Source organism: Xyrauchen texanus, chromosome 25 (genome assembly GCF_025860055.1).
Source record: "Xyrauchen texanus isolate HMW12.3.18 chromosome 25, RBS_HiC_50CHRs, whole genome shotgun sequence".
Taxonomy (NCBI): Eukaryota; Metazoa; Chordata; class Actinopteri; order Cypriniformes; family Catostomidae; genus Xyrauchen; species Xyrauchen texanus.
The window spans coordinates 8,245,257-8,272,905 of NC_068300.1; the positions used below are offsets into that span (position 1 = coordinate 8,245,257).

At 41.8% G+C, this 27,649-nt stretch overlaps 2 protein-coding genes and 1 pseudogene across 2 annotated transcripts in view; all 3 read left to right on the forward strand.

The window, feature by feature from the left end:
- LOC127619213 (cytochrome P450 2B4-like) overlaps window positions 1-27,649 on the forward strand; it is a 54,420-nt gene that overhangs the window by 10,037 nt on the left and 16,734 nt on the right. The window lies entirely within an intron of this gene.
- On the forward strand, window positions 3,814-16,894 carry LOC127619210 (cytochrome P450 2B4-like). The gene is made up of 9 exons (XM_052092019.1): window positions 3,814-4,068; window positions 4,243-4,402; window positions 6,321-6,473; window positions 6,905-7,065; window positions 7,238-7,411; window positions 7,562-7,703; window positions 8,410-8,597; window positions 14,641-14,782; window positions 16,432-16,894. The coding sequence occupies exons 1-9, from the start codon at window positions 3,874-3,876 to the stop codon at window positions 16,620-16,622; spliced, it is 1,506 nt and encodes a 501-aa protein (XP_051947979.1). The 5' UTR covers window positions 3,814-3,873; the 3' UTR covers window positions 16,623-16,894.
- LOC127619211 (cytochrome P450 2B4-like) lies at window positions 17,801-26,980 on the forward strand (annotated as a pseudogene).

A 27,649-nucleotide genomic window follows, 5' to 3' on the forward strand; every position in this document is an offset into this window, starting at 1 on the left:
AAGACAACACAAGACATAACAGTACCCCCCCCCCTCAACGAGCGCCTCCTGGCGCTCCCGAGGAGGAAACCTGCCGGTTCCGGAGGAAATCATCGATCAACGAACGGTCCAGCACGTCCCGAGAGGGGACCCAACTTCTCTCCTCGGGACCGTATCCCTCCCAATTGGAAATTGATGACCACGACCCCGGGGGCGCATGTCTAGAACCTTGTGGACCCTGTAGATGGGCGTGCCTTCAACCAGGACGGGGGGGGAAGAGGGGCGAGTGGGAGCGTGAACAGCGGGCTTGATACAAGAGACGTGGAAAACCGGGTGGACACGGCGAAGATAGCGGGGAGAAGAAGTCGCACCGCAACGGGACTAACAACCTGAGAAATACGGAACGGACCGATGAAGCGCGGGGTCAAATTACGAGAGGCGGACTTAAGGGGGAGGTTGAGGGTGGAGAGCCACACCCTTTGGCCGCGACAATATCTGGGACTCTTGGTTCTACGTTTGTTAGCAGCCTTAACAGTCTGGGCCCTAAAACGGCACAGGGCTGACCTGACAGCCCTCCAGGTGCGTTCACAGCGTTGGACAAAAGCTTGAGCAGAGGGAATGTTGGAGTCGGCGAGCTGCGACGCGAACAGTGGGGGTTGGTATCCAAGGCTACACTGAAAGGGAGACAGACCGGTGGCGGACGACGGAAGGGAGTTATGGGCATATTCGGCCCAGGGAAGGTGCTCAGCCCAGGATGCGGGGTTACGAAGGAGAGACTGCGCAAGATGCGACCAACAGTCTGATTGGCCCGTTCGGCTTGACCGTTAGACTGAGGGTGGAAGCCGGACGAGAGACTGACGGAAGCCCCGATCAAACAACAAAATTCCCTCCAAAATTGAGACGTGAACTGCGGACCCCTGTCCGAAACGATGTCGGAGGGAAGGCCATGAATTCTGAAAACATTTTCGATGATAATTTGCGCCGTCTCCTTGGCGGAGGGGAATAAAATGGGCCGCCTTGGAGAAACGATCGATAACCGTGAGAATTACTGTTTTACCTGCCGACGAAGGAAGACCGGTGATGAAGACTAGGGCAATATGGGACCACGGTCACGAAGGGATAGGAAGTGGTCTGAGGAGGCCGGCAGGGGGGGAGCTACCGGACTTAGTCTGTGCGCAGACGGAACAAGCCGCCACGAAACAACGCGTATCACGTTCTCGAGTGGGCCACCAAAAGCGCTGGCGAATGGAAGCGAGCGTGCCCCGAACGCCGGGGTGGCCTGCCAACTTGGCCGAGTGGGCCCACTGAAGGACGGCCAGGCGGGTGGGGGTGGGAACGAAAAGGAGATGTCTAGGACAGTTGTGCGGCAAAGGAGTGCGAGCGAGCGCTTGTTTAACCTGTCTCTCGATTCCCCAGACCGTCGCCCCGACGACATGACCCTAAGGTAGGATTCCCTCAGGGTCCGTGGGGGCCACTGAAGAAAAGAGGCGCGATAGGGCATCAGGCTTGATGTTCTTAGAGCCCGGGCGATAGGAGATCACAAACTCGAATCAAGTAAAAAACAGAGCCTGGCGCGCATTAAGTCATTTGGCAGAGCGAATGTACTCTAGGTTTCTATGGTCCGTCCAAACGATAAACGGAACGGACGCCCCCTCCAACCACTGTCGCCATTCGCCTAGAGCTAGGCGGATGGCGAGCAACTCTCGGTTCCCCACATCATAATTACGCTCGGACGGTGACAGGCGATGAGAGAAGAAGGCGCAAGGGTGGACCTTGTTGTCAGAGGGGGAGCGCTGGGAAAGAATGGCTCCAACGCCTACTTCGGACGCGTCAACCTCGACAATGAACTGTCTAGACAAATCAGGGGTGACAAGGATGGGCGCGGACGTAAAGCGGCTCTTGAGGAGGTCAAAAGCCCTCTGGGCGGAAGCGGACCATCTAAAGCGCGTCTTGATGGACGTGAGGGCGGTCAGGGGGGAAGCCACCTGACTGAAATTGCGGATAAAGCCGAGAAAATGCTGCAGCTCGACGCGTGACTTAGGTGCGGGCCAGTCTATAACGGCTTGGACCTTGGCGGAATCCATCCTAATACCCTCAGCGGAAATTACAGAACCAAGAAAAACTACGGAAGGGGCATGGAAGGTGCACTTCTCTGCCTTAACGTAGAGACAATTCTCTAATAAACGTTGAAGGACACGGCGAACATGCAAGACATGAATCTAGAGTGACGGCGAAAAAATCGAAATATCGTGGAGATAAACGAAAACAAAAATTTTCAGCATGTCTCTTAGGACGTCGTTGATGAGCGCCTGAAAGACAGCTGGGGCGTTAAAAAGGCCTAACGGAAGGACCCGATATTCAAAGTGCCCTAACGGGGTGTTAAACGCCATCTTCCACTCGTCCCCCTCCCTAATGCGTACGAGATGGTAAGCGTTACGCAGATCCAACTTGGTAAAAAACTTGGCTCCCTGCAAGATCTCGAAAGCTGAAGACATAAGAGGAAGCGGGTAACGATTCTTAACTGTAATGTCATTCAGCCCTCGATAATCAATGCATGGGTGCAGAGAACCATCCTTCTTCTTAACAAAAAAGAAACCCGCCCTGGCGGGAGAAGAGGAGGGAACAATGGTACCGGCGTCGAGCGCAGTAGATAAGTAATCTTCAAGAGCTTGACGCTCGGGGACCGACAGCGAGTAAAGTCTTCCGCGGGGGGGAGTGGCTCCCGGAAGAAGCTCGATCTTACAATCATATGAGCGATGCGGAGGGAGAGAAGCGGCCCGGGACCGACAGAACACCGTCCGCAGATCGTGATAATCCTCTGTCCTCCTGAGAGAGAGAGACAGAGGAAATGGGGGGAATAGCAGACATTAAACATTTCACATGACAAGAGACATTCCAAGAAAGGATGGTATTCTTAGACCAATTAATAGAGGGATTATGTTGAACTAACCAGGGATGGCCTAAAACAATAGGAGCAAACGGTGACTGAAAAATAAAAAAAGAAATGGTCTCACTGTGATTACCAGAGACAGTGAGGGTCAAGGGTAACGGCGGAAAAGCCGGTCCAGCGGAGATGGACGGGGAATGTGGAACAGGACCTTGAAGGAGAGGCCAGGGTTGTTGCGCTCACCAGTCGCTCTCCCTTCACTGGTGAGCTCTGGCTTTTACCGGGCAGGATGTGACGAGATGAGTAGCAGCGCCACAGTAGAGACAGAGGCGGTGGTTGATTCTTCGCTCCTTCTCCTTAGCCGAGATGCGGATGCCTCCTAGTTGGATGGGCTCCGAAAACATGGTGGAGGAGGAGGATGGTAGTGCAGTGGAGAGGGGGGCAAAGGGGTAGACTCCCCTGGGGTAGACAGGGATCTGAACGGAACACAAATATATCCAGGTAATTAACGGAGAAAAGAGCGTAGAGAGGCGGATGCCAATAGGACAGGACAGCGACAAGTAGACAACGGTTTGTTTCAACGTGTGAAACTCAAGTGAGACTCAGACAACGACAACAGCGAAAGCAGAGAAAGAAGTAGAGATCTAAATCAGTGGGAAGCAGGAACAGGTGGGAAGAGAATTAGCGGAGAATTAAGGGGAGATGAGGAGCAGCTGGAGGAAGAGGGAAAGGGAGAGAAGTAACCTAAAAGGGCCAGCAGAGGGCGAAAGAGTAGAGGGAAAGAACAAGAACAACACATATTATGACAAGACAACACAAGACATGACAGAAACAGTATTTGAAATGTTTTTGAACTCTGGACTACTCCCTCTGAGCAGTGGGAGGGAAACAGGAAAAGGGGGGTGGTTTCCTGCTTCCACTGTGTTCCCTCCCTCTACCTCCTTGAATTCACAAAGCACACAGACTGTGTGCTACCAAAGTGTTTGTCTCGGAATTAACCTGTCAACATGTGGACGACTCTGACAAATTTAGACTTGATCTCTGTGGGTCTGGCTCTGTCTCTGGGCTTGATCTTTCTGGTTCTGGCTGAGATAATCAGGATTATTTCCTCTAAAGCCAAAACTCCACCTGGTCCACAGCCTCTGCCTTTTGTAGGAACAATACCATATTTTGTGATGAATCCAATGGAATTCATTAGATCGGTGAGTCTCTGATCATACTACGGGTACAGGCTTGAACTTTGGTCTGTTTTCATGCGCAAATTTGTGGGAAAATGTGCACTTTGAACTTTGAAGTACAAATCTTAGTTTGATGTTAGTTGATAGTTAGAAATGTATTTTGTTGCATTGAAGTATTGTAAACACATTTCTGAGCAGCTGTCACAGTATGGAGAGATGACCACTCTGTATTTTGGGAGGAAGCCAATGATAGTCCTGAATACAATCCAGATCACCAAAGAAGCCCTGGTCCAAAATGGTTCATCTTTTTCTGGAAGGCCGCCTCTGCCAGTTCTAGACTGGATAACGGATGGATATGGTCAGTAGCACATTGTTCTGAAGATGTTTTTTAACAAATCCAAATTTGTGTATATTACTTGAAAATAAAATGAAATATTTATTTTTATTTTTTAAATTGCACTTTATCTTCTGTGGTTTTATATACAGCCCAAGAAGGTGCATTGTTCACCTGTTGTTGTTGTTATTGTTGTTTTCAGCACTACAAGGTAAACAATGTCAGGTTAATGACTCTAAGGTTCAAGCTTCTGATCTTTCATATCCATGTATCAGCAGCGGGCAGTGCATTTAAAATCTAGGCCTTCAGTGTGATTCATACCATTTAGAAAACACAGATTCACAATGAATAAGACACCCTATGCTTTTGGGCATCATACATTATATCACAGCAGACATTTTAAAAAACATCCACATATGAAAGCCAGAACTTGCCAGAAATGACACTTAATGTTCAAGCAAGCCTAATTTTAACTGCAACATGACTATTTTGTGAAAGGAATATCTCCCAAACAGATCGTCATTTTTCATATGAATCTACCAAGGAGGTCTATAATACCTGGAAAAATCTATCTAATAATATTAGCAATTTAAATGTTGCTAGCAATACATTTCATTTCGTCAGGGTACACGGTTATGCTGTGTTCCATTCAAGTCGGATGTGGGATATTCCTACTTGATATCTCAGAGCATAAATGTATTCCATTCCCCGATATTCGTAACTGTAACGCTCCCGTTAGCTTAGCAGGGGTTTGACTCTCATTAGAGATGTCTCCTAGCAACCAAACTGATAAACAATGCTGCAGCGCTAGCATTTGTGCTACAGGTGTACGATTAAACTATGTAACACAATTTTGGTTCCTGGGTAGTAAGTGTTATTTCCTAATTGCTTATTCCTCAAAAGTATAGAAAATGGCTATTATTCCCCACAAATTTTGCTTTTGTGACCAGGACAGTGATATTTTGAAATTATAAAAAGAGATTGTAATGTTTTATACACCTGTTTCTGCGGGCGTTTGTAAAACAAGCTTTAATAGCATGTGATGTGGAAACAAACTAATTTATCGATATTACTTAATAAAGTGAATGTTTATCACTTACTTTGTAAGTCTCCCCAAGTGTCCACATGTTTGTGTGACATCATGCACCTGCATCTCGGCAAAATCAGAGTTGAGAATTTCTACACGAGCTTACAAGTTGTAATTCTGATTTCAAAATACATTCTATTGCACTTTTCCTAGTAGGAATTTGTAAAATATAACTTTCCAAGTTGAGTGGAGCACAGCAGTACTTTTCAAAACTTGATCCAACATTTAATCCTCAAGCAGACTAATTTACACTTATAAAACTGCTGATGTTGCTATAACAATGCAAAAAGCACTTACCAATTTATTTGAAGGTTTTGTGCTCTTCGCTTTCAAATTACATCACTTAAAGCGTGATTGCGTCACTCAAGGCCAGCTAGAAGGCCTTGACCAGGACGTATCCTAAAGATCACACCCACCAAGAACAAATAAATCAATCTGATTGGCTGATGAATCTGACAATCTGACTTTAGTTGCTCATTCATTTGCACTGTTGAAATTCTGAAGGTCTGAGGGGGTGGAGCTCAAACTCACATGTTGCTTTGGGCTTCCGGCATGTGATTTGTGAAACAGTTTTCACGCTTAGCATCAAGGAATAAATTCTAACTGGATAAAATTTTAGTTTTTCTATATTTGTTTGTAGATTAATTAAGAGTGGAAAGCAATTCAAAATACATTGGCAAAAAAGTGATTGAGAATGAAAAGATGACAAATATTTATTTATTTGGCATGTTAGGCCAGCAGAGAAGGCTTTGCTAGCAGTGAAAATTTGCCACTGCCATGTATACATACAAGTATATTTTACATATTAATATAACTAACAGAATTTCTATCATTTCTACATTCTCTTTTTTACAGGTATCATACTGGCCAAATTTGGTCACTCTTGGAGGCAACAGAGACGGTTTGCTCTGCACACGCTCAGGAACTTCGGTTTGGGGAAGAAGTCGGTGGAAGAACGCGTGTCAGAGGAAGGATGTTATCTGGTTACTGAAATGCTCAAAGTGGAAGGTTTGTCAAATTCATTGATGCATTAAGACAGACTGCTCAGACAAATTCTAACAATGTCAACATTTCAAAATTTGAACTGTAGGTGGCACTACAGGGTTTGAGAGACGGACTCCAAAATTGGCATCAGGAATGTTGTGACCTTCTCCAATCAGTGTGCCAAATTGTACAACTTTTTACCATACGGTTCTGCCATAGAGTCCCTACCAGAAGAAAAAAGATTTGATGGGTCCTTTGTGTCTTCAGTGCTTGGCCCCTGAAGCTAATATTACCCTAGTCTTCTCTACAAAGATAAAAAAAATTTTTGGAATAGATATGTTGATTTTAATTTAGCCATCACACACTCTTCATATGAGGGGTCAGGGTTCACTAGTATTCTTGTTCAGCAAAATTCTTTAAGCATTTTCGTAATGGACAGTTTTTCTCTGTCGAAGGCAAGCCATTTGACCCTCAACATGCCATTCACAATGCAGTTTCCAACATCATCTGTTCCATTGTCTTTGGAGAACGCTTCGACTATGATAACAAGAGCTTTGCACACCTTCTGAAAATCCTGAAAGAAAACATCATACTGTCAGGGTCACTTACCGCGCAGGTACAAACAAGCTCCAAATAAGTTCTTTGGACTTGTTTACTAGCATTCATTTTTAAAAACTCTTTAAACTAATTTCCTATATGTAAACTGCTGTTGACATTTTTATATTGTTGCCTGTTAAACCAACAACATATAGCTATAACATATAACATAACGTTTTTCTTTCTTTCAGCTATTTAACTTGTTTCCCTTCATCAAGCACTTCCCTGGGCCACACCAGAAAATCTACCAGAATGCTGAAGAATTAAAGGGCTTTATCAGGGAAGCAGTTAAAGAACACAGAGAAACTTTGGACCCGGACAACCCACGAGACTTTATTGATGCCTACCTGCTGGAGATTGAAAAAGTGAGATATTACCATGACAACCCACTCTAGAAACTGTACAGTCTGGTCTTTGATGGTACAGTTTCTTCACTTGACTTAGAGAGACATTTTGAAGGTCTTTATAAACAACTTTGGTAAATTTGAGATGCTTTTTTTGTTTGCCTGGAGCAGCAAAAGTCCAATGATGATTCCACATTTCATGAGGAGAACATGGTGATGTCAACAGCTGACCTGTTCTTGGCTGGAACTGACACCACTTCAACCACTATCAGATGGGGACTCATCTTCTTGATGCAAAACCAAGATGTACAAGGTGATAAATACTTATACAGCTATATATGTATAGCCATTACTACTAACATTAGAGTCAAGTGTGTGAGAATCATTATATCCAATCTTTTAAACTCATCATGCCATGACCAGCTCAACACAGTAGCTATTCATAAAGCCCTTTTTCCTCCATCCACATGAAATAAGTAGGTAACACATGCAAGAATATCTACCTAGATAACAAGGATTGATTGCACTCTGTATACTTATATTTGAACACATAAACTCGTCTGATCAGGGCCAGGTGACCTTCAAACCATCCTTATTATACTGGAGTTCTTATAGACCGATTAGTTGATTAGTCTAAGCTTTATAGTCAGTCCATTGACTTCCATGGTAAAAGCACCCGTACGAAAATCTCGAGTTCATGACTTGCATGAAATTAGCCACTGATCACATGCATATTAGCTTTTCGGCAAACTTAAGGCAAATTGTCCATTGTTGCCAAAGGTTTGCTGGAGGTTCACCACTTCCGGTGAAGAGCTGCAAAGTTCTGGCAAACACTTGCAGCCAATCAAAACCTAATTTGCATGTGAAAATAACAAGCGGCATATTTGCTGCAAGTTTAGATTTTTTACATTTTTGTGCCCTATGGAGAGATGCTATTGATTGACCTTAAGTTATATTTAACTCAAAATATTCTTTTAATTCCATTTTTGTCCCACAATGCTGTGGATTTTAAAATACAGATCGATGTCATGAAGAAATAGTTCGGGTACTGGGTTACGACCGCTTGCCCACTATGGATGATCGTGAGAAACTACCGTACACGTATGCCACTGTTCATGAGATTCAGCGCTATGGCAACATTGTACCTGCTGGTGTGGTTCATGAAACGACTCAGCCCACAAAATTGCAAGGATACAACATCCCCAAGGTAATGAATGCAAGATGGATGGATAGATGATAGATTGCTTGTTGTTTTTGTTGATGGAAAACTGCTCCTACATGTGGTGTGAACTTAAATTCCCTTAGTGGAAATGTATCATGTTTGTACTACTAGTGTCATGAAGTGGAATGAAAAAATAACTGGATGGGTAAAATTTATCAAGTCAAACTTTGATAATGGATTGACAAAGTCTGGCCTAACTGATTAAAAAAGTTTTAAAGCTTGAGATTTAAAGGTTATAAAGTAAAACAAACAGCCAGTTAGATAGATAACAGCTACCTAGCTGAGCAGATTGAAATGAACGAGAATGCTATCGGATAGCTTTCTCCAGGTATTTTAGAGCTGAAAATGGACCGACAAATGGCTTACTCTAAATTTAACACTGAAAACATTACACACATCAGCTTTATCAAAATATATGTATTATGTCTTGTCTTGTACTGTCATGGTATGTCTTGTCTCTGTTCTTTCTCTTTACTCTGTCGTCCTCTGCTGGCCTTCTTTGGTTACCTTTCCTTTCCTTTCTCTCCTCCTCCAGCTGTTCCTCATCTCCCCTGAATACCTCGTTAATTCTCTTCCCACCTGTTCCCGTTTCCCTCTGATTAGGTCTCTACTTCTTTCTTTGCTCTTGCTGCTTTCTTTGTCTGATTCTCACTAGAGTTTCTCACGCAAGAAGCAAGCTACTGTCTCGTTTGTCTCTGTCCAAGTCCTGTCCTATAGGCATCCGCCTGGCAACGCTATCTGTTCTCTGTTAATCGACCCGATATTTGTATTCTGTCCAGCTCGCCTGACGCTGCAAGAGGAGCTGGAAACCACTAGTGTTCCCCTCGACCCTAGTCTACCCTTGGGAGACCAGCAGCCTGTCGCCGCTCACTACTACCCCCGACTGCTGCGTAAAGACGCCCTCTGAAGCATTCTAAAGAAGTTTCTGTTAGTCATCGCCCTCCCTGTGGGTTGTTTGTGTTATCCGTTTTCCTCTCAAGGAGAAGATTTGTGTTTTTCATTATTGCTTCCCTGAACTGTCATTAAAGACTTGATTTATGTTATATCGCTTTTGGGTCCTCACTTACCTGCACAACAGAAGAATCAGACCACTATGGACCCAGTGACTCCTGATCCGTTCCAGTCAGCTGTCGAGTTCCAGGGAGCGATGTTAGGCAGACACGAGGTTGAGTTATCTGCTGCCCGACACGCCGTTGAGACCCTGGCTGCTCAAGTCTCCGATCTTACTAAGCAGATACACCTTCTTCGCCTCGATTCACCGGTCACCCCAGGGCTCCCGAGCCTCCTGAACCCAGGATCAATAACCCACCGTGCTTTGCTGGTGAGCCCACAGAATGCCGCGCGTTTCTCACCCAGTGTGACGTTGTTTTTTCTCTCCAGCCCACCACTTATTCCCAGTGCACAGCTCGCATGGCCTACGTGATATCTCTCCTCTCTGGACGGGCTCGAGAGTGGGGAACGGCAATCTGGGAGGCGGAGGCTGAATGTACTAACTGTTATCTTTAAGGACTTTAAGGAGGAGATGATACGGGTTTTTGACCGTTCTGTTTTTGGTGAAGAGGCTTCTCGGGTCTTGTCTTCATTATGTCAGGGTAAGCGATCCATTACTGATTACTCCATTGAGTTTTGGACTCTTGCTGCCTCCTGTGATTGGAACGAGCCGCCGTTACTCGCCCGTTTTTTGGAGGGTCTCTGCGCGGAGGTTAAGGATGAGATTCTCTCCCGAGAGGTTCCTTCCAGTGTGGATTCCGTGATTGAACTCGCCATTCGTATAGAGAGACGGTTCGACCTTCTTCGCCAAGCTCGTGGAAGAGGCTCCGCATTCGCTGTTGCTCCCCTCTCCGCAGCATTACCATCTTCCTCCACCACCTTGGACTCTGAGCCCATGCAGCTGGGAGGCATCCGCATTTCGGCTAAGGAGAAGGAGCGGAGAATCACCAACTGTCTCTGCCTCTATTGCGGTTCTGCTACTCATTTTGTTACCTCCTGCCCAGTAAAAGCCAGAGCTCGCCAGTAAGAGGAGAGCTACTGGTGAGCGCTACAACTCTGGTCTCTCCTTCGAGGTCTTGCACTACCTTTTCTGTCCATCTCCGCTGAACCGGTTCGTCAGCTACCTGCAGTGCTTTGATTGACTCTGGGGCAGAGGGTTGTTTTATGGACGAGACCTGGGCTAGGGAACACGGTATTCCTCTTAAGGAATTAGAGGAGCCCACGGCCCTGTTTGCCTTAGATGGTAGTTTCCTCCCTAGGATTCAGCGTGAGACGCTACCTTTAACCCTCACTGTTTCTGGTAATCATAACGAGACCATTTCTTTTTTTATTTTTCAGTCACCTTTCACTCCTATTGTTTTAGGCCATCCCTGGCTAGTTCGACATAATCCCTCTATTAATTGGTCTAAGAATACTATCCTTTCTTCGAATGTCTCTTGTCATGTGGAATGTTTAATGTCTGCTATCCCTCCCATTTCCTCTGTCTCTTTTTCTCAGGAGGAGCCTGGCGATTTGACTGGGGTGCCGGAGGAGTATCACGATCTGCGGACTGTGTTCTGCCGGTCCCGGGCCACTTCTCTTCCTCCGCACCGTTCGTATGATTGTAATATTGAGCTTCTTCCGGGTACTACTCCGCCCCGGGGTAGACTTTACTCACTGTCGGCTCCCGAACGTAAGGCTCTCGAAGATTATTTATCTGTAGCTCTTGATGCCGGTACTATTGTCCCCTCCTCCTCTCCCGCCGGAGCGGGGGTTTTTTTTGTTCAAAAGAGAGACGGGTCCTTGCGCCCCTGCATTGATTATCGAGGGCTGAATAACATAACAGTTAAGAATCGTTACCCGCTTCCTCTTATGTCATCAGCCTTCGAGATCCTGCAGGGAGCCAAGTTTTTCACTAAGTTGGACCTTCGTAACGCTTACCATCTCGTACGCATTAGGGAGGGGGACGAGTGGAAGACGGCGTTTAACACTCCGTTAGGGCACTTTGAATATCGGGTCCTTCCTTTCGGTCTTGTCAACGCCCCAGCTGTCTTTCAGGCACTGATAAATGACGTCCTGAGAGACATGCTGAATATCTTTGTTTTCGTTTACCTTGACAATATCCTAATTTTTTGCCGTCACTCCAGATTCATGTCCAGCATGTCCATCGCGTCCTTCAGCGCCTTTTAGAGAACCGTCTTTACGTGAAGGCTGAGAAGTGTACTTTCCATGCCTCCTCTGTTATTTTTCTCGGTTCTGTCATTTCTGCAGAAGGTATTAGGATGGATTCCGCTATGGTCCAAGCTGTTATAGATTGGCCCGTATCTAAGTCACGCGTCGAGCTGCAGCACTTTCTCGGCTTCGCTAATTTTTATCGACGCTTCATCCGTAATTTCAGTCAGGTGGCTTCTCCCCTGACTGCCCTTACGTCTGTCAAAACGCGCTTTGAATGGTCCGTTTCCGCCCAGGGGGCTTTTGATCTTCTCAAGAATTGCTTTACATCCGCGCCCATCCTCGTTACTCCTGATTTATCTAGACAGTTCGTTGTCGAGGTGGACGCTTCAGAGGTGGGCGTGGGAGCCATCCTTTCTCAGCGCTCTCTCTCTGACAACAAGGTCCACCCGTGCGCTTACTTCTCTCATCGCTTGTCGCCATCTGAATGTAACTATGATGTGGGAAACCGCGAGCTGCTCGCCATCCGCTTAGCTCTAGGTGAATGGCGACAGTGGTTGGAGGGCGCTACCGTTCCTTTTGTCCTTTGGACTGACCATAGAAACCTTGAGTATATTCGTTCTGCTAAATGACTTAACGCGCGTCAGGCTCGTTGGGCTCTGTTTTTCACTCGATTTGAATTTGTTATTTCCTATCGTCCAGGCTCCAAAAACACCAAGCCTGATGCTTTATCACATCTCTTTAATTCTTCAGAAGTCTCCACGGACCCCGAGGGGATTCTCCCTGAGGGACGTGTCGTCGGGTTGACTGTCTGGGGAATTGAGAGACAGGTTAAACGAGCGCTCGCCCACACTCCTTCGCCGTGCGCCTGTCCCAGACACCTTCTTTTCATTCCCGCTCCGACTCGCCTGGCCGTCCTCCAGTGGGCTCACTCTGCCAAGGTGGCTGGCCACCCCGGCGTTCGGGGTACGCTTGCGTTTTTGGTGGCCCACTTGGGAACGTGACACGCGCCGTTTCATGGCGGCTTGCTCCGTCTGCGCGCAGACTAAGTCTGGGAACTCTCCTCCTGCCAGACTTCTCAGACCTCTTCCTATCCCCTCTCGACCGTGGTCACACATCGCCTTAGATTTTATCACCGGGCTTCCTTCGTCAGCGGGCAAGACTGTTATTCTCACGGTTAACGACCGGTTCTCTAAGGTGGCTCATTTTATTCCCCTCGCCAAGCTCCCCTCCGTTAAGGAGACGGCACAAATAATCGTAGAAAATGTTTTCAGAATTCATGGCCTTCCATCAGACATCGTCTCGGACAGAGGTCCGCAGTTCACGTCTCAATTTTGGAGGGAGTTTTGTCGTTTGATTGGGGCTTCCGTCAGTCTCTTGTCCGGCTTCCACCCTCAATCTAACGGTCAAGCCGAACGGGCCAATCAGACCGTTGGTCGCATATTGCGCAGTCTTTCTTTCCGTAACCCTGCGTCCTGGTCCGAGCACCTTCCCTGGGTAGAATACGCCCATAACTCGCTTCCTTCGTCTGCTACCGGTCTGTCTCCTTTTCAGAGTAGCCTCGGTTACCTACCTCCGCTGTTCTCGTCTCAGCTCGCCGATTCCTGCGTTCCCTCCACTCAGGCTTTTGTTCAACGTTGTGAGCGCACCTGGAGGGGTGTCCGGTCAGCTCTTTGCCGTTATAGGGACCAGACTGTGAGAGCTGCTAACAAGTGTAGAACTAAGAGCCCCAAGTATTGTCGCGGCCAGAAGGTATGGCTCTCCATTCTCAACCTTCCCCTTAGATCTGCCTCTCGTAAATTGACCCCGTGCTTCATCGGTCCGTTCCGTATCTCTCAGATCATTAGCCCCATTGCGGTGCGACTCCTTCTCCCCCGCCACCTTCGACGTGTCCACCCGGTCTTCCACGTCTCTTGTATTAAGCCCGCTGTTCGCGCTCCCACTCGTCCCCCTTCCCCCCATTCTCGTTGAAGGCGCTCCTATCTACAGGGTCCGCAAGATTCTGGACATGCGCTCTCGGGGTCGTGGTCATCAGTTTCTGGTGGATTGGGAGGGATACGGACCCGAGGAGAGAAGTTGGGTTCCCTCTCGGGACGTGCCGGACCGTTCGCTTATCGATGATTTCCTCCAGAGCCGCCAGGTTTCCTCCTCGGGAGTGCCAGGGGGCGCTCGTTGAGGGTGGGGTACTGTTATGTCTTGTCTTGTCCTGTCATGGTATGTCTTGTCTCTGTTCTTTCTCTTTACTCTGTCGTCCTCTGCTGGCCTTCTTTGGTTATTTTTCCTTTCCTTTCTCTCCTCCTCCAGCTGTTCCTCATCTCCCCTGAATACCTTGTTAATTCTCTTCCCACCTGTTCCCGTTTCCCTCTGATTAGGTCTCTACTTCTTTCTTTGCTCTTGCTGCTTTCTTTGTCTGATTCTCACTAGAGTTTCTCACGCAAGAAGCAAGCTACTGTCTCGTTTGTCTCTGTCCGAGTCCTGTCCTGTAGGCATCCGCCTGGCAACGCTATCTGTTCTCTGCTAATCAACCCGATATTTGTATTCTGTCCAGCTCGCCTGATGCTGCGAGAGGAGCTGGAAACCACTAGTGTACCCCTCGACCCTAGTCTACCCTTGGGAGACCAGCAGCCTGTCGCCGCTCACTACTACCCCCGACTGCTGCGTAAAAACGCCCTCTGAAGCATTCTAAAGAAGTTTCTGTTAGTCATCGCCCTCCCTGCGGGTTGTTTGTGTTATCCGTTTTCCTCTCAAGGAGAAGATTTGTGTTTTTCATTATTGCTTCCCTGAACTGTCATTAAAGACTTGATTTATGTTATATCGCTTTTGGGTCCTCACTTACCTGCACAACAATATGATTTCTGTCTAACAAACTCTGACTTTGTCTTTCCAGGAGACTCAAATATTGACAAACTTAACAGCAATTTTAAGTGATAAGGAGCAGTGGAAGTATCCGGACACTTTTAACCCAGAGAATTTCATAGATGATGACAGACATTTCTTCAAACCAGAGGCGTTCCTTCCTTTCTCATTGGGTGAGTCATTTGGGTAACACTTTAGATTACAGCCCGCAATTTACAGCGTAAGTACACCAAATTTACAGCATACCTTTTTGTAATAATTGTGTACCTATAAATTACTTACGTGTATGTATAAGAGAACAATATGGTAAGTTTGAGGAATAAAGGGGTAACAACATTGAAAATGTCAAGTATTTTATAATTAAGGGGTAATTATTCTAATATTACGTGGTATGAATGACCTATAATGCTAAACAGCAATCTTATCTTTGCGAGCAATTTAGCAAGAACATACACTGCGTACCTTTTGTAATAATACATAGGTATTATATTATAATATATATATATATAGGATATATATGTAGGATACTTACCTTATGAAACTATCCATCTCAGCTGCGAGTCACACCAGCAACTAGTGAAAACAAGGCAAGCAAAATTAGAACTATTGCAAAACATTTTTCTGTAGTTACTGTGTAAATCCAACTTGTTACCTCCTTCTTCCATGTAGTTATTTACAACATCTGCAGGATGTTTACATCCTTTACGTCATTAATAAACATTGTCAACTTTTCATTTTAAATTATATTGTCATGACAACACAGTCTCACATTACTCCCCCTTTTCCCCCTTTTTTTATTTCTCTTGCTTGGTGGCTAATGTAAATAAAACATGAATTACATTAAACAAAATACAGGTGAATCTTTCTTGAAACTGAACAAAACTGAATAACAATACCAGTTAATTCCCTATACAATCCAAAATAAAGTATAAAAATGTATCAAATTAGGATACCAGTTACAAAACAACACAGATAAATAAAATGTAATTCTATCTACCAAATACGGCAGTGCCTATACATGAAATGTATATGGGAAAAGAAATATAAACCCATATTAGCTTAGCCACATTTAGCTTGACTTCACATTACACATATAAGCTCTCAAATACATTTTGAACTCAACGCAAGCACTTTAACTGAGCACTTTTAGTAAACCAAAGCGTTAACACAGAAAGGTATGATACATTAAACAAACATTACTTCCTGAACTTTATATGAATTTTTCCTAAATTTCTCATACCGAACCCTTTTAGCTTCAAAACCTGGTCCAATCATTACACATGCGAACTCCGTAGTCAAATTACATATAAAAAATCATATTTTAGACTAACACATGAACTAAATAGTGCATCTTTACAATACAAAATATCAATTTAGCCAAAAGATGATATTTATTTTTAAACTATATATATATATTTTATAATACGTATGTATTATTACAAAAAGGTACGCAGTGTATGTTCTTGCTAAATTTATCGCAAATGTAAGATTGTTGTTTAGAATAGTAGGTCATACATACCACGTAATATTAGAATAGTTACCCCTTAGTTATAAAATACTTACAGTATAAATTATTTGTAATTTTCCATGTTGTCACCCCTTTATTCCTCTAACTTTGCATAATGTTCCCTTATACCTACACCTAAGTAATTTATAGGTAAACTATCAAAAAGGTACGCTGTAAATTCGGTGTACTTATGCTGTAAATTGCGGGCTGTAATCTAAAGCGTTACCGTCATTTGTTTGTGACAATAATAAATCAAATATGATCAAGAGTCATTTTAAATAGGCAAATGTTGACTGTGTTATTTCCATTTATCAGGTCCAAGGGTCTGTCTTGGTGAGACTCTGGCGAAGACGGAGCTTTTCATCTTCATCGCTTCTCTTCTACAGCGGATTCATTTCTTATGGCCATCTGGTGAGCAATGGCCAGACATGGATGGGATTGTCAGTGTGGTTCGCTCTCCTCGGACATTCAACATCATCTGCCACAGCAGAGCTTCCAAAGAGTGATCATCAGTAACTTGTTCAACATCTTAAGAATGTTTTAGGATTCCGTAGCTAGTTTAAGTTTAGATATAGTTTTGAAACTAACATTTAAATAAATAGTTGAATAGTTGAAGCCTATTTTAATTTCTTGATCGTTATGTCTTATATCTTCGTTGTTTTGTTTGTCTTCTTGTTATATCTTTATCAAGGGAACATGACGGATTATAAATTTTTTGACATATTTTTAAACAAGCAAAATAAAACTCATCTGCTCTCTCGGAGGTCTCTGCCTTTTCATTATATGTCCTCCATGCCATAGTTTTTTATGTGGGATATTAATTTGTTGTCAAGACGACTGTATTGAAAGAGTTATGTAGTGCTAAAATTCGTTCTGATAACGACAAATGAGAAAAGGAAAAATCAGGCAAAATAAAATTGAATTGAATTGAAAAAAAATAAAATTGGTATTTCATTTTAAAAACATTGATTTAGTGTAATAAAATGGTACAACTGTCAAGGAACCACGAAAAAGGCGCCCTAAAGGAATTGCATCCAATCACAAGTAAAACCGGAATACCCATTGGAACGAAATGTAGAAATCAAGCGTTGCTTGAGGTTGCATCAGATGGATGGTTGGATTGATAGATAGATAACCTCATTTATAATATGGTATGGCTTAATGGTTGAAGATCATTTCAGCACTGTGGTGGTATCATATTACAGTAATAGTATCAGGTGGTAAGGCCATGGTACTTTGATATATAAATTGGTACTGAATAATCACCACATTTATATACCATGATATTGCTACACCAGTGTACTTTAAAGAAACCTGTATTGCATGAGATTGCATCAGATAACTATAATCTTGACTGAATGCTTCCCTGCCGTACCTTTGACATAGTTGTTCCTACTGTATTTAAAGGAGGAGGCCTGAAAAGAAATCCTAAAAATCTTAAATTCTGTTTTGATGAAGAAAGAAACTCAGATATATCTTGGATGGAGTAAATTATCCACAAACTGTATCAAACTGTAAAGTAGTCAATTCATAATTTACTAGAGTCGCCCAGACGTTTGTAGAATGTTTCTTCTTCCTCTGAAGTGAAACAGTATTTGAAATGTTTTTGAACTCTGGACTACTCCCTCTGAGCAGTGGGAGGGAAACATTAAAAGCGGGTGGTTTCCTGCTTCCACTGTGTTCCCTCCCTCTACCTCCTTGGATTCAGACTGTGTGCTACCAAAGTGTTTGTCTCAGAATTAACCTGTCAAGATGTGGACAACTCTGACAAATTTAGACCTGATCTCTGTGGGTCTGGCTCTGTCTCTGGGCTTGATCTTTCTGGTTCTGGCTGAGATAATCAGGATTATTTCCTCTAAAGCCAAAACTCCACCTGGTCCAACAGCCTCTGCCTTTTGTAGGAACAATACCATATTTTGTGATGAATCCAATGGAATTCATTAGATCGGTGAGTCTCTGATCATACTACGGGTACAGGGCTTGATCTTTGGTCTGTTTTCATGCGCAACTTTGTGGGAAATTGTGCACTTTGAACTTTGTAGTATAAACACTATTATACAACTGTGAAAAAAAATCTTAGTTTGATGTTAGTTGATAGTTAGAAATGTATTTTGTTGCATTGAAGTATTGTAAACACATTTCTGAGCAGCTGTCACAGTATGGAGTGATGACCACTCTGTATTTTGGGAGGAAGCCAGCGATAGTCCTGAATACAATCCAGATCACCAAAGAAGCCCTGGTCCAAAATGGTTCATCTTCTTCTGGAAGGCCGCCTCTGCCAGTTCTAGACTGGATAACGGATGGATATGGTCAGTAGCACATTGTTCTGAAGATGTTTTTTAGCAAATCCAAATTTGTGTAATATTACCTGAAAATAAAATTAAATATATATATATTTTTTTTAATTGCACTTTATCTTCTGTGGTTTTATATACAGCCCAAGAAGGTGCATTGTTCACCTGTTGTTGTTGTTATTGTTGTTTTCAGCACTACAAGGCAAACAATGTCAGGTTAATGACTCTAAGGTTCAAGCTTCTGATCTTTTATATCCATGTATCAGCAGCGGGCCGTGCATTTAAAGTCTAGGCCTTCAGTGTGATTCATGCCATTAAGAAAACACAGATTCACAATGAATAAGACACCCTATGCTTTTGGGCATCATACATTATAACACTGTAATGCTCCCGTTAGCTTAGCAGGGGTTTGACTCTCATTAGATATGTCTCCTAGCAACCCAACTGATAAACAATGCTGCAGCGCTAGCATTTGTGCTTCAGGTGTATGATTACCCTAATTTTTGTTCCTGGGTAGTAAGTGTTATTTCCTAATTGCAAAAGTATAGAAAATGTCTATTATTCCCCACAAATTTTGCTTTTGTGACCAGGACAGTGATATTTTGAAATGTACCTATTTCCAATGAGAAAACGAGTGATTTTGTGTCTTTAAGTCAGAAAAAACAACAACATATGAATCCAAATGAACATGAATGACTAAAATAACTACAAACGATTTAGAACTGAGTAGTTTTTTAGATTTACGATTATACTGTAAATAACTTATTAATCAGCCCCAAATGTACTCCTCATACTTCAAGGCATCCAGCAAGGTCTTAATGCTGTTGTAATCCTCTTTGAGGTGCACCGAATGAGCCAGTGGAAGAGAGACGGTACTTGTTACCATTATGGAGCAGCATGGCTTTGAGTCTCCTGGATGAGCTGTCAATGAAGAGGCGCCACTCATGCTGGTTACAGGCGATTCCGATTGCCTCGAACAGACTGGTCACATTGTGGCAGAAGCAGAGCCCATCTTGATGGGTGAAGAAGCTGGAAAAAGGTTGGCGAGGCTTCCTCTGATCTGCGACATGCACACTTTCATACAACAAGTTCCACTGCTTGAGTCTAGATGTCAAAAGCTCAGCATTGGACTTGGTGAGACCAAGATCTCTAATCAAGTTGTTGAGGTCTTTTTGGTTGAGGTAGTATGGGTTTTATCTCCTCAGCTCCACCTGTCATCTGGGTCTACAACGTCTTCCTCACTCTCTGATTTGCTGCTCGCTTCTAAAGATGGCTGCTCTCTCTCCGGAGGAGTGGGTACGGGGAGCTCATGGCAGTGTGGCACTGGGGCAATGGATGAAGGAATATCCGGATACGTGATAGCAGGTGCATTCTTGCCAGTCCGACATTTGGAAGGGTCCACCAAATAGAAGTAGTAGTTGCTTGAGTGGTCAGTGGGTTCCCGCGAAATTCTTGGGATAGCGAACTGCCGGATGCTTGCAGCCTCTTGATGCCATCTCAGAAAAATGCAGATATGTATCCACTTAGGCAGCTGGAACTAAACTGAACTGGTGGGCTTAAGGCCCCTGTGTTTATACAACTATTTATATTACTGGAAAGTTCTAGATAGTTCTAGATTTTACTGCTACTCGGCACCTAATCTGTCTGGAAGATTAAGAAAATGGGTACATTTCAAAATATCACTGTCCTGGTCACAAAAACAAAGTTTGTGGGGAATAATAGACATTTTCTAAACTTTTGAGGCATAAGCAATTATGAAATAAACCTAGGAATAAAAAAAATATATATACATTTGTTACACGGTGTGATCGAAAGAGATTGCAATGTTTTATACACCTGTTTCTGCGGGCGTTTGATAAACAAGCTTTAATAGCATATGATGTGGAAACAAACTAATTTATCGATATTACTTAATAAAGTGAATGTTTATCACTTACTTTGTAAGTCTCCCCAAGTGTCCACATGTTTGTGTGACATCATGCACCTGCATCTCGGCAAAATCAGAGTTGAGAATTTCTACACGAGCTTACAATTTGTAATTCTGATTTCAAAATACATTCTATTGCACTTTTCCTAGTAGGAATTTGTAAAATATGACTTTCCAAGTTGAGTGGAGCACAGCACTACTTTTCAAAACTTGATCCAACACTTAATGCTCAAGCAGACTAATTTACACTTAAAAAACTGCTGATGTTGCTATAACAATGCAAAAAGCACTTACCAATTTATTTGAAGATTTTGTGCTCTTCGCTTTCAAATTACATCACTTAAAGCGTGATTGCGTCACTCAAGGCCAGCTAGAATAAATAAATCAATCTGATTGGCTGATGAATCTGACAATCTGACTTTAGTTGCCCATTCATTTGCACTGTTGATGAGGGATTCTGAAGAAATTCTGAAGGCCTGAGGGGGTGGAGCTCAGACTCACGTGTTGCTTTGGGCTTCTGGCATGTGATTTGTGAAACAGTTGTCATGCTTCGCTTGTAAGCATCAAGGAATAAATTCTGACTGGATAAACTTTTAGTTTTTCTCTATTTGTTTGTGGATTAATTAAGAGTCTAAAGCAATTCAAAATACATTGGCAAAAAAGTGATTGAGAATGAAAAGATGACAAATATTTATTTATTTGGCATGTTAGGCCAGCAGAGAAGGCTTTGCTAGCAGTGAAAATGTGCAACTGCCATTTATACATACAAGTATATTTTACATAATAATATAACTAACAGAATTTCTATCATTTCTACATTCTCTCTTTTACAGGTATCATACTGGCCAAATTTGGTCACTCTTGGAGGCAACAGAGACGGTTTGCTCTGCACACGCTCAGGAACTTTGGTTTGGGGAAGAAGTCGGTGGAAGAACGCGTGTCAGAGGAAGGATGTTACCTGGTTACTGAAATGCTCAAAGTGGAAGGTTTGTCAAATTCATTGATGCATTAAGACTGACTGCTCCGACAAATTATAACAATGTCAACATTTCAAACAATCTGTTTTAAGACTTTCAACATTTCAAACAGCTAAGTTGGATTTAGACCACATCAACACAATAAATGTATTAAAAAAAAAACATTGTTTTTGCTATATTTGCACCTCTCATCCACACAGAAACAGAGTTCTCCTTCTCTAGCATCACAAGCTTCGTGAAACCATCATGTTAGGAAACTGTAAATTGAGTTTTCAAATGAAAACGTATTAGTGTGTAAGTAGCTGTCATATTCAGACTGCCCCAACAAACAACAACAGGGTTAAAGGTGCTGTAAAGTAAATACTGTATATTTGTTTTGATGGACTGGCCCTATTACCTGAAAGATATCACTCTTTGACAGCGCTAGTCTCTGTAAATAGCAAACAAAAAAGTGAAAGTGTGTCATGGTCAGATTCTTGTTCAGGCAATCAGAAGACTTCTTTCCTGTGAATCATTTTGTACGGTACGTTCATACACGGGCAGCTGAAAGATAAGAGTGTGATAGTTTAAGCAAATCATTGAAAATATTCTGCTTCTTAAGCAGTTATAAGTTGTTAGTATGTCTTGTTTGAACGTTATTGTGCTACAACTGCTTTTTTACAAATATGACAACACTGAGATAATGTGCTGCTGCTCGGCTTTATGTCTGAACGGTCTAAACAGTATAACGCTATCTTTGGAGGGAGGGGTTTTGGAAAGAAGGCAGTGACTAATTCAGTGGTTTGGTAGAGAAGGCTAGCATTACATCCAGCACCTTTAACATACTAACCAATAAAAAACCCCCAAAAACTGATTTTGTTGGGGAAGTGTAAATTACACGCAGGAATGTCCACAGAAATGCAAGTCAAAATTTGAACTGTAGGTGGCACTACATGGTTTGAGAGACGGACTCCAAAATTGGCATCAGGAATGTTTTGACTTTCTCCAATCAGTGTGCCAAATTGTACAACTTTTTACCATATGGCTCTGCCATAGATTCCCTACCAGAAGAAAAAAGATTTGATGGGTCCTTTGTGTCTTCAGTGCTTGGCCTCTGAAGCTCATCTTACCCTAATCTTCTCTACAAAGATAACTGATGATTTTGGAATAGATATGTTGATTTTAATTTAGCCATCACACACTCTTCATATGAGGGGTCAGGGTTCACTAGTATTCTTGTTCAGCAAAATTCTTTAAGCATTTTCATAATGGACAGTTTTTCTCTGTCGAAGGCAAGCCATTTGACCCTCAACATGCCATTCGCAATGCAGTTTCCAACATCATCTGTTCCATTGTCTTTGGAGAACGCTTCGACTATGATAACAAGAGCTTTGCACACCTTCTGAAAATCCTGAAAGAAAACATCATACTGACAGGGTCAATTACCGCGCAGGTACGAACAAGCTCCAAATAAGTTCTTTGGACTTGTTTACTAGCATTCATTTTTAAAAACTCTTTAAACTAATTTCCTAGATGTAAACTGCTGTTGACATTTTTATATTGTTGCCTGTTAAACCAACAACATATAGCTATAACATATAACATAAAGTTTTTTTTTCTTTCAGCTATTTAACTTGTTTCCCTTCATCAAGCACTTCCCTGGGCCACACCAGAAAATCTACCAGAATGCTGAAGAATTAAAGGGCTTTATCAGGGAAGCAGTTAAAGAACACAGAGAAACTTTGGACCCAGACAACCCACGAGACTTTATTGATGCCTACCTGCTGGAGATTGAAAAAGTGAGATATCACCATGACAACCCACTCTAGAAACTGTACAGTCTGGTCTTTGATGGTACAGTTTCTTCACTTGACTTAGAGAGACATTTTGAAGGTCTTTATAAACAACTTTGGTAAATTTGAGATGCGTTTTTTTGTTTGCCTGGAGCAGCAAAAGTCCAATGATGATTCCACATTTCATGAGGAGAACATGGTGATGTCAACAGCTGACCTGTTCTTGGCTGGAACTGACACCACTTCAACCACTATCAGATGGGGACTCATCTTCTTGATGCAAAACCAAGATGTACAAGGTGATAAATACTTATACAGCTATATATGTATAGCCATTATTACTAACATTAAAGTCAAGTGTGTGAGAATAGTTATATCGAATCTTTTAAACTCATCATGCCATGACCAGCTCAACACAGTAGCTATTCATAAATCCCTTTATACTAAATGGAAACTCCATCCACATGAAATAAGTAGGAAACACATTACTAGAATATCTACCTAGATAACAAGGATTGATTGCACTCTGTATACTTATATTTGAACACATAAACTCGTCTGATCAGGGCCAGGTGACCTTCAAACCATCCTTATTATACTGGAGTTCTTATAGACCAATTAGTTGATTAGTCTAAGCTTTATAGTCAGTCCATTGACTTCCATGGTAAAAGCACCCGTACGAAAATCTCGAGTTCATGACTTGCATGAAATTAGCCACTGATCACATGCATATTAGCTTTTCGGCAAACTTAAGGCAAATTGTCCATTGTTGCCAAAGGTTTGCTGGAGGTTCACCACTTCCGGTGAAGAGCTGCAAAGTTCTGGCAAACACTTGCAGCCAATCAAAACCTAATTTGCATGTGAAAATAACAAGCGGCATATTAGCTGCAAATTTGCGGCAAGTTTAGATTTTTTGCATTTTTGTGCCCTATGGAGAGATGCTGTTGATTGACCTTAAGTTATATTTAACTCAAAATATTCTTTTAATTCCATTTTTGTCCCACAATGCTATGGTTTTTAAAATACAGATCGATGTCATGAAGAAATAGTTCGGGTACTGGGTTACGACCGCTTGCCCACTATGGATGATCGTGAGAAACTACCGTACACGTATGCCACTGTTCATGAGATTCAGCGCTGTGGCAACATTGTACCTGCTGGTGTGGTTCATGAAACGACTCAGCCCACAATATTGCAAGGATACAACATCCCCAAGGTAATGAATGCAAGATGGATGATAGATTGCTTGTTGTTTTTGTTGATGGAAAACTGCTCCTACATGTGGTGTGAACTTAAATTCTCTTAGTGGAAATGTATCATGTTTGTACTACTAGTGTCATGAAGTGGAATGAAAAAATAACTGGATGGGTAAAATTTATCAAGTCAAACTTTGATAATGGATTGACAAAGTCTGGCCTAACTGATTAAAAAAGTTTTAAAGCCTGAGATTTAAAGGTTATAAAATAAAAAAAAAAGTTAGATAGATAACAGCTACCTAGCTGAGCAGATTGAAATGAACGAGAATGCTATCGGATAGTTTTCTCCAGGTATTTTAGAGCTGAAAATGCACCGACAAATGGCTTACTCTAAATTTAACACTGAAAACATTACACACATCAGCTTTATCAAAATATATGATTTCTGTCTAACACACTCTGACTTTGTCCTTCCAGGAGACTCAAATATTGACAAACTTAACAGCAATTTTAAGTGATAAGGAGCAGTGGAAGTATCCAGACACTTTTAACCCCGAGAATTTCCTAGATGATGACAGACATTTCTTCAAACCAGAGGCGTTCCTTCCTTTCTCATTGGGTGAGTCATTTGGGTAACACTTTAGATTACAGCCCACAATTTACAGCGCAAGTACACCAAATTTACAGCGTACCTTTTTGTAATAATAGTGTACCTATAAATTACTTACGTGTAGGTATAAGGGAACAATATGGAAAGTTTGAGGAATAAAGTAACAACATGGAAAATGTCAAGTATTTTATAACTAAAGGGTTAACTATTCAAATATTACGTGGTATGTATGACCTATAATGCTAAACAGCAATCTTATGTTTGCGATCAATTTAGCAAGAACATACACCGCGTACCTTTTGTAATAATACATAGGTATTGTATTATAATATATATATATAGGACTAGGTTTTTTTTTTAACCACAACATACATATTCTGTTATTACAGGATACATGATGGAAATGACTGAACAACAAAACATGAAATCTAGGGAAATTAGTTAATGAGTTTCTGCTATGATTTTATTTAGAATTTTCTCAGCTATGAGTCACACCAGCAACCCCCCCCCCCCCCCCCTTAATATCAAAAGGGTTGAGGATTTAGTTGGTTTATCAAGCTACTAGGCAAGGCAACTAGGGAAAACAAGGCAAGCAAAATTAGAACTATAGCAAAACATTTTTCTGTAGTTACTGTGTAAATCCAACTTATTACCCCCTTCTTCCATGTAGTTATAGGGTAAGTGCAACATTTGCGGGCTGTAAATTGAAGTGGTGCTTGTAACCCCTTTGTTTCACGTAGTTACATAGTAAGTACAACATCTGCAGGCTGTAATTTAAAGTGGTGCTTGTTACCCCCTTGTTCCATTTAGTTATTTGGTAAGTGCAACATTTGCGGGCTGTAAATTGAAGTGGTGCTTGTTACCCCCTTGTTCTGTGTAATTATAGGGTACAGTAGGTGCAATAAATATACATACACAAAATATAATATCCTTTACGTCATTAATAAACATTGTCAACTTTTCATTTTAGTAAACCAAAGCGTTAACACAGAAAGGCATGATACATTAAACAAACATTACTTCCTGAACTTTATATGAATTTTTCCTAAATTTCTCATACCGAACCCTTTTAGCTTCAAAACCTGGTCCAATCATTACACATGCGAACTCCGTAGTCAAATTACATATAAAAAATCGTATTTTAGACTAACACATGAACTAAATAGTGCATCTTTAAAATACAAAATATCAATTTAGCCAAAAGATGATATTTATTTTTAAACTATATATATATATATATTTTATAATACGTATGTATTATTACAAAAAGGTACGCAGTGTATGTTCTTGCTAAATTGATCGCAAATGTAAGATTGTTGTTTAGAATAGTAGGTCATACATACCACGTAATATTTGAATAGTTACCCCTTAGTTATAAAATACTTACAGTATAAATTATTTGTAATTTTCCATGTTGTCACCCCTTTATTCCTCTAACTTTGCATAATGTCCCCTTATACCTACACCTAAGTAATTTATAGGTAAACTATCATTACAAAAAGGTACACTGTAAATTCGGTGTACTTATGCTGTAAATTGCGGGCTGTAATATAAAGCGTTACCGTCATTTGTTTGTGACAATAATAAATCAAATATGACCAAGAGTCATTTTAACTAGGCAAATGTTGACTGTGTTATTTACATTTATCAGGTCCAAGGGTCTGTCTCGGTGAGACTCTGGCGAAGACGGAGCTTTTCATCTTCATCGCTTCTCTTCTACAGCGGATTCATTTCTTATGGCCATCTGGTGAGCAATGGCCAGACATGGATGGGATTTTCAGTTTGGTTCGCTCTCCTCGGACATTCAACATCATCTGCCACAGCAGAGCTTCCAAAGAGTGATCATCAGTAACTTGTTCAACATCTTAAGAATGTTTTAGGATTCCGTAGCTAGTTTAAGTTTAGATATAAACAAAATAAAAAATAGACATCAAGTTGAATAGTTGAAGCCTATTTTAATTTCTTGATCGTTATGTCTTTATATCTTCGTTGTTTTGTTTGTCTTCTTGTTATATCTTTATCAAGGGAACCGGATTATTAATTTTTGTATTTTTTTTTAAACATGCAAAATAAAACTCATCTGCTCTCTCGGAGGTCTCTGCCTTTTCATTATATGTCCTCCATGCCATAGTTTTTTATGTGGGATATTAATTTGTTGTCAAGACGACTGTATTGAAAGAGTTATGTAGTGCTAAAATTCCTTCCTATAACGAGAAATGAGAAAAGGAAAAAGCAGGCAAAATAAAATTTAATTGAATTGAAAAAAAAAAAACATTTTGTATTTCATTTTAAAAACATTGATTTAGTGTAATAAAATGGTACAACTGTCATGGAACCACGAAAAAGGCACCCTAAAGGAATTGCATCCAATCACAAGTAAAACCGGAATACCCATTGGAACGAAATGTAGAAATCAAGCGTTGCTTGAGGTTGCATTAGATGGATGATTGGATTGATAGATAGATAACCTCATTTATAATATGGTATGGCTTAATGGTTGAAGATCATTTCAGCACTGTGGTGGTATCATATTACAGTAATAGTATCAGGTGGTAAGGCCATGGTACTTATATAAATTGGTACTGAATAATCACCACATTTATATACCATGATATTGCTACACAAGTGTACTTTAAAGAAACCTGTATTGCATGAGATTGCATCAGTCACTATAATCTTGACTGAATGCTTCAATGCCGTACCTTTGACATAGTTGTTCCTACTGTATTTTTCACCTTTACAGACATCTTGCATCAT

Bases quoted from the DNA above. Each gene is read 5' to 3' on its own strand.
- LOC127619210 (XM_052092019.1), top strand. From the start codon at position 3,874: ATGTGGACGACTCTGACAAATTTAGACTTGATCTCTGTGGGTCTGGCT. The intron at 4,069-4,242 runs GTGAGTCTCTGA...ATTTCTGAGCAG, and splicing joins CAATGGAATTCATTAGATCG to CTGTCACAGTATGGAGAGAT. The intron at 7,704-8,409 runs GTGATAAATACT...TTTAAAATACAG, and splicing joins GCAAAACCAAGATGTACAAG to ATCGATGTCATGAAGAAATA.